Consider the following 7451-nt stretch of genomic DNA (forward strand, 5'->3'; position numbering starts at 1 on the left):
TCTCTTCAACAATTTAACCAACTCAAAAAAAAATAATCAAAGTTCTTCCAAAACTCTTCTCCTTCTTTGTCTCTCTTCAACTCTAATTATAAAAAAACACTAATGATAATTTAAAATCTAACTCACTAATCTAATTTAAAACGAACAATTAATTAATTTAACTTAATCATTAGGTTAACTAATTAGGAAAAGGCACTTTGGCCATTATTCAAAATACCTAGATAAGGGGTGTCGCAAATTACTTCGAAATGACCTAGTCAAATTTTAAGAATAATTTCCCACGCACAAAAAATGCTTGTATTTTATTTTATTTTTGACGTCTTTCTGGTGATCTGTTAATTGTTAATGTTGTTTGATGGTGACATTGACAAGTTGGGATGAAAAAATCAAGGAATAGCCACACCCACGGAGAGAAGTCGGAATTATATTCATCTCCGACACTCAAAGTATATATATGGGTAAATATCTTAAGAAATAGGCCCAAAAGTAAGCCTTAGAGTTGAACTGCATCCTGAAAAACAAATAAAGAGTAAACCCTCATTGTTGAAATAGTTACAAACAATATCACAATTTTGTTTTTAGTACTATTACTGTCCAGTGAGGAAATTGAAATAGACACATGAACTCACTAGATAAATCACAACAATCAGAAAACTGAATAATCACAGATAAAATGCTGACCAACGCACACAGGACACCAGGAATAGAATGACACAAGCAAGAAATTTTGTTGTTAATCCTCCCATAAACTTTACTGTTTTTCGGATTTTAACACTTCAGGCCAGCTTCATAATTTGATTCCAAATGAACTCATAACTTGCTCTTGTATCCTCCTACATGTGGCTTAACAACATACTTCATGACCCCAGGAATATGAACATTCTTTATGTAATCTTTCCAATCTATTCGTTTTGGATCGAAATCAAATAATTCTGCCTCACCGGTTACGTAGTAAGCTTTGGTCCATATTCTCAAATCATCAGTCGCTGAACAATCGCAACTACATGCCACAAAATTCAGAGATTACTTTAAGACCAATTGATGTGCAATATCATGCATTTCGTGTTTAAGTATCTATATAGCCATCTCCAACCATCCGGCATGGATCATGGATGTGCCAAATTGAACTTTTTATTCCTCAAAATATGCTGTCAATGTTAACTAACCTTCTTTGGCACCACAAAATTGGTATGGATGTGCTCTCGAAAGCTAGTCATGGTGGGAAAGAAAACAGGCTTAACAATTTCACTACTGTCACCATTCCTCCAAGGATTCTCACGAAAGTAATCATAAGCAAAACTTAACAGCTTAATGATGCTCGTCTGCTCTTTGTGCGTAGAGATGCTGATATGATAGACATAGCGATCCTTATCACCAGAAAAAATATTATTATTAGAGTGATTCACCATCGCGGCTATTATAGCATTCACCACCATATCTCCTGGGATCTGGTTCATCAAGCCATAGTTAAGAATTATATACATTTAGTAATTTGATTGTGCATGTAAGTCCAAGAGAGTTGGGATTAACTTACTATATTGAAGAACGACTCATTGTCCCCAAGAAAACAAGGTAACATCCCTATTCCAAGACTAATTACCATGGGGTCAAGCGATCTACAAATTAAGCCAATAAAACAATAAATAGTTAAACATCATCTGTTAATTGAATTAGCCCGGGCGAGGGCCATTTATCCTTTAGATTTAAAGTTAACTTTTTGGAGGAGTTGATCAGTTGACATACTTGAAGCCTTCGGTCCATCCAGGAAATGGTTCACTGTAAGTACTAGTAACAATTGTAGGCCTTACGATAACAACAGGAAGATTTCCTTTCAAGTGATCAATTGTTATCTCTCCCATTCCCTTTGTGAACGCATATGTGATTAGCCATCCATATAGTTTAGCTCTCTTCACAACACCAGGAAAACAACAACAAGAAAAAAAGTCTTAATAGTATAAAAAGGTTTTCGTGCACCATACCGACGAAACCCTTGCTAACCTTTTTAGTCCAAGTTTTTTCATTACAGCAGTTTGTTGATTCTTTGAAACTTGTTTGGCTTCGAGTTCATCCAATGTTCTTTGCACCAACTTCTTCTCTTCTTCAATTATGTCAACATATTTTGAGGTTTTCGTCCAAAATTGACTTAGTGGTTTTTCTCGGGTAGATGCCGAAGCTGATGATCATCCACATATATATATTCATTAAAAAATAAAGGGAAATACATGCACATACCAATCCGGATTTGGTTGCATGCATACGATAACAGTGATATTTACAGCACAAAATTGGTTAAAAGACCAAAATCAATAATTCCAGGGTAAACAGTTTCATCCTACCCATTTTCAAATACTTTTTCTTATTTTTAATTTACATCAGGATGCATCCAGTTTCATCCTCGCTATTTTTTAAGTTTAAGCCAGTATGAATCCAGTTTCATCCTTGCTATTTTTCTTGTGTCAATTTTACCCATACTAATTTTTACTCGTCCATCAGAACCATATTTTAAAAATATTTGGACAAATGACCCAATTTCCGTATTTACAAGTATATACAGTAGAATAATTGTATAACCTTATATCAATGGGTTTGAATATATTGTTGACTGCTGCAGTGCTAGATGAACCAGGCAGAAATCGGGATACCTATATTGAGCGGAAAATGGGTCATATGACCAAAACTCATAAAGTATGGGAGTAATGGACCAACAAACTATGGATCTTGGTGAAAAAAACATAAAATAATTTAGTCATATATACCCTTTATTTTAAATTTTATTCTTTGTCACATCTTTTCTCTCTCACATTTATGTTCTCTCCAATTTAAAATTAATCACCAGAAAGATCTTAATCACGAGAAAGATGTTAACCAAAAAATTGTATATTGAGTCTTGCATTTTGTGTCGGGATTCACTTTGTTGTACGAGATAAAATGGGGATGGTTTTACTTATATATACGCACTCTATAAAAACCTTACCCGTAGATGCATGGAGTATCATCTCTAGCTTCTCACACTTTTTTTGCCAACTCCATAACATGCTTAGGTCCTGTTGTATTCACAGCCAATGCCACATCGTATCTAACAAAAATTTACAATTATTGGGTATTAGGCCAATTTTCTTTTATATATTTTTCAACAAAAAAAAAAAAATAGTATCGTTGAAGAGTCAGCACGATATTCACACTGCCTAGTCCAAAAACAATACCTTTCTTCAAAATTTGTAGTTGCAGCAAAATTGGCAACAATATCGATTTCTTTATGCATTTTCTTTTCCACTTCAGAGTCTTTTATTCCCAAGTTCTCTAAACTAACATCCCCAAAGACAGGCGTCACCTTTTCGGATATAAACGAATCAAATCCAAGACCATGCTTTTTTCTCAACAGTCTAAATACTTCCTTCCCTGTCACCTATACATGAAATCGTTAACACTGAGTTAGTCCATAATATCGCGAATGAGATCTTGTTTCGACTCGATCTTTACAAACTACATTACGAACAAAATTAATGGAGACTTTCATGTTGTGAACACACAAACCACGAAGGGATCCGAATGCTCACAATCAATCATCATCATCTAAAGAGATTTGTGATGATGATATCCTAGTGTTGATTCATTGGCTCAAAACCTTCGGGTTTATCATAGCCTCATCTCACAACTCCATGCGAGGCGTTTGCGCACGGGATATAAGTACAAGCAAAGAAAGCAAAACGTATAAGTAAAGATCCATGGGGCTAAATAAATATAAAGTGCTGAAATGTAAACAAGACCAAGGTTTACGTGGTTCAGCACTAAGGCCTACGTCCACGGGGTTTGTTGTTTTACTATATTCTTCACGGTTACACGAATAGTCGAATGACTTTTGGGTTTACATGTTTCTCTCTTCTAAATGATTAACTTACACTTGCAATCTCTCTCTCTCTCTCCTTCCCTTCCTGATTTTTCCGATCCCCTTTCCTCTTGGTGGAGACGGGGTATTTATAAGGTTAGAATGTGGGACCCATCTCTGAAGACCGTTGGAACCTTATCTTCTTGTGTCCTTGCGTCTATCACGCAGAGGTATGCGTTTGCCCCTTGATCCCGCAGAGGCATCCTCGCTCGTTCCACAGGTTGATCGACACGTACACTGCTCAGAGTGTTTAATGTGGGTAGTTGAGGGGTCTGCTCGTGTCAGACAAGTGTCTTCTGCCCCTGTCATGTCCGTGTCAGCTAACTTTCTCTCCACCGTTGATCTTAGCTTCTTTTTTTGGGATGAGATAAAGTAACTCCTCGGGGTTTATTTGGTGTTTCGTAGCGCATCATGTTTTGATGTTTTGGCCTGCATGCTTTCCACGTATCTTTTTATATACACGTGTCTGATAGTGAGATATATGTGTACACACATGTTTTAAGTAATAAATTATATGTGTATTTCCACCAATTTGTGGCATAATGTCAATATATTAATGTAATAATCATGTAAATGGCAGTGCTGATTGAGTCGTATATGCATGCACGTACGTACATCCTTATGAAGACGCTGAGTAGGGGACGACGCATCAGCAGGTCTAAAAAGAAGATAGAGTTGTTTCACATTTGGCTGAACTCTAAGTAACTTCTCCACAAACACTGCAAAAAGTTCGAACGAAGTTTAATATAAGAAGGATATGTTTGATCGAGAAACAAAAAAGATACGCAATTAGAAAAAAAATCACTAAGCTTGTATGTTGCATTACATTTCGACAAAAACCCAGTAGAACCAGTGACAAGGATGCTCTTGTTTTCAAAAGATTGAATCATTCCATTCGATTCCATTGCTTATTTTTATGAGTTAACCCGAAAGTACGAGACTCTATATACACTGTAAAGCTTCAGAGCTATAACAAAATGAGAGAAAGTTCCAGGCACATTTATATATGTCATTGATGACAAGGTTGTTGCACCTGTACCTTTACTTGTTTTAGGTTTGTGGCGGAGCCAGCCTAAGATCATGAAGATGTCAAAGACTAGTTGTTGGATAAAGATCAGTGCAGCTGGATAATGATCATGAAGATGTTGCACCTGTACCTTTACTTGGCGGAGCCAGTCTTGTCTTGTGCTAGTTGTTGCACCTGTACCTTTACTTGGCTTGTTATCAAAGAGTTAACAAGCCACTTTCTTTCATTTATTTAAGTTCGTCATCTGATTAAACTTGGTAGAATGGTATCATTAAAAGATCCTGGGGGAGTGATAAAAGATCAGTGCAGCTGGATAAAGATCATGAAGATATTAAGAAAGATCTCCGAATGGCTAGATAAAGATTCTGAGAAGCTAGAATTCGAGAGAAATGTCTTTGCTGGTAAATTAGAATATGCCCTCGTTTAACAGATTTTTTATTTTAATTTAACGGGTTAATTAAATTGTTTTATGCTTTAAAAAAATAAAACCAGCGTATACAGATATAAGATGGCTGGAGCTATTTATGACATCCCTCCCACGAACAATTTTTGAGTGATAGACTCTCTCTAATGCATGACATCCCTCCCACCTCCCACAGGATCACTATCTCTTTTCATATATCGGTCGATACTAATCCCGATCAGTTTCTTACATAGGCACACAGCTGTGCAACCAACTTTCTCTTCTTTAGTTGGGTTTTTCTGGTTGTCACACTTAGTGCAACTCCTATGAAGAGCAAAAACGTCCATGTGTTTGTGATGGTCCATAAAATATGGACTAAAAATTTGCTACTATGCAAATTTTTATCATCCAAAAAACTACAAGTCTAGATCGGACCCTTCAAAGAAGAGAAAGTTGGTTGCAAGCTGTCTAGATGTAGTTAGCAGATTGTCGAAGTAGTTTTTCTAGTAGTAATGGATGTATTCTTGTATATATTAGGCGTGAAAAGAATAAATTTGCAGACCGATTTGCACATTGGGCTAGGAAGTTGTGTATTAAAGATGTTTGGTGTTCTTTTCCTCCTCTTTTGAAAAAATTGTGGAATCTTGTAAGTCCCTTCTTTGTTAAATGAAATGGTTGTTTCTCAGGAAAAAAAAAAGCAAAAGAAAAGATAGGACCCTTCAAATATACGGTGGTTATAACGGATAGTCCATCGGGTCATTAGATAACTGGATATAAACTTTTTCTTTTCGTTTTTCAATCCCATTCGGTTTTTCAATTACCGGATGTGCTTTTTCTTTTTTAAATTAAAACATTGATCGGCCACTTATATAACTGGCGGGATTGGTGTATACCCAGATTAATTGGGATATTCAAATTTTAAGTGGACTCAGATGAAGGGCTAAGGGGGTGTTAAAAGGGTGAAGTTACTAAACTACTCTTACAATTATAATTAAAACTTCAACTAACTCATATTCTCATTTTCATTTCATTTCCCCTCTTCTCCTCTACAAGACCCCCCCACCCTCCCATCAAAAACCTTTGACAACTCGTCGATTCGAAATTTCATCGTCGATTAATCTTCAAACATGATGTCGCATGTCAAACAAACTTATAGAGGACCTAGTACTGATGACCCTGCCATTGAAAATCTATTCAATATAAACGAAAGAAAAAACTAGTTGACGAAAAAGAAATCTCTAAAACTGCTGAAATCGAAGAAATTGCGAGATTGAGAAAGTAAGTGATTACAAAAACTCATTCAAGTACTTCATTTTTTTATTTGCATGTCCAATTAGGTCAAAAAATTCAAATTCTGAAACTGTAATTATGTAGTTGTTAAGATTGTTGTTCGCCTACCCTAACGACTTTTCATGTTTATTAATAGTCGTTGTCTTCCTAGAAGTGACATTTATAGGGTCGTCACGATATTCCACCTAGCACCTTGACGACGAAAAATGTTGTACTACTAGTTGGTAACATTTGAAGTTCATAACCTGCCGACTAATGCTGTGAAAAACTAGTTTTTCCTGTGTTCCATATTAGCCGGCATGATATTTAAATAACATAAGTAAAGATCGGTTACACTAATTACAAGGATCGATTTCACATACTCATGATCGGTCAAACCAATTATTATTAGGATCAGTTACACCAACTACTAGGATCGGTCATACCAATTACAAGGATCGATCATACCATCACATAGTGATTACGTAGAATCCGTTACACCAATTAATAAAAACCAGTCATACCAAATCATAATTCAGGCATTGTGATTAGTTATACCAAGATACATAACATAAGTTAAGATCGGTTATTTCACACATATTGGTCATCCAAAGATTTGCAATGAATAGCCGGACCAATAAGCCTAATGATTTCCATTTCGATCGATTCATAAAACAAGTTCATGAATGTACTTCCTTTAAAAAAATGTAAAACATTGTTTCCTAGGATGAAATCTTTACCATAACCCATTCACATAATCATAACAATACATACAAGATTATGCCGATGTCATATCTACGAAGTTCAAAAGATAAGCGTTATACTTCGTAGTCTAATTCCCTAATATTATGATCATGTCACATCAC

At 35.7% G+C, this 7451-nt stretch overlaps 1 protein-coding gene across 1 annotated transcript; it reads right to left on the bottom strand.

The window, feature by feature from the left end:
- Nucleotides 1-493: 493 nt before the first annotated feature.
- On the bottom strand, nucleotides 494-4791 carry LOC113351581 (probable fatty acyl-CoA reductase 5). The gene is made up of 8 exons (XM_026595537.1): nucleotides 4713-4791; nucleotides 4502-4605; nucleotides 3204-3406; nucleotides 3013-3076; nucleotides 1744-1907; nucleotides 1535-1616; nucleotides 1167-1448; nucleotides 494-511 (listed from the first exon to the last, which is right to left on the bottom strand). Exons 1-8 carry the CDS (start codon nucleotides 4789-4791, stop codon nucleotides 494-496), a joined length of 996 nt encoding a protein of 331 aa, XP_026451322.1.
- Between the last annotated feature and the right edge of the window lie 2660 nt (nucleotides 4792-7451).

This window comes from Papaver somniferum, chromosome 2 (assembly GCF_003573695.1).
Source record: "Papaver somniferum cultivar HN1 chromosome 2, ASM357369v1, whole genome shotgun sequence".
Lineage (NCBI taxonomy): Eukaryota > Viridiplantae > Streptophyta > Magnoliopsida > Ranunculales > Papaveraceae > Papaver > Papaver somniferum.

Bases quoted from the DNA above. Each gene is read 5' to 3' on its own strand.
- LOC113351581 (XM_026595537.1), bottom strand. From the start codon at position 4,791: ATGGAATCGAATGGAATGATTCAATCTTTTGAAAACAAGAGCATCCTT. The intron at 1,617-1,743 runs GTATGTCAACTG...CTTAATTTGTAG, and splicing joins GGATGGACCGAAGGCTTCAA to ATCGCTTGACCCCATGGTAA. The intron at 1,449-1,534 runs GTAAGTTAATCC...TTGATGAACCAG, and splicing joins ATGAGTCGTTCTTCAATATA to ATCCCAGGAGATATGGTGGT.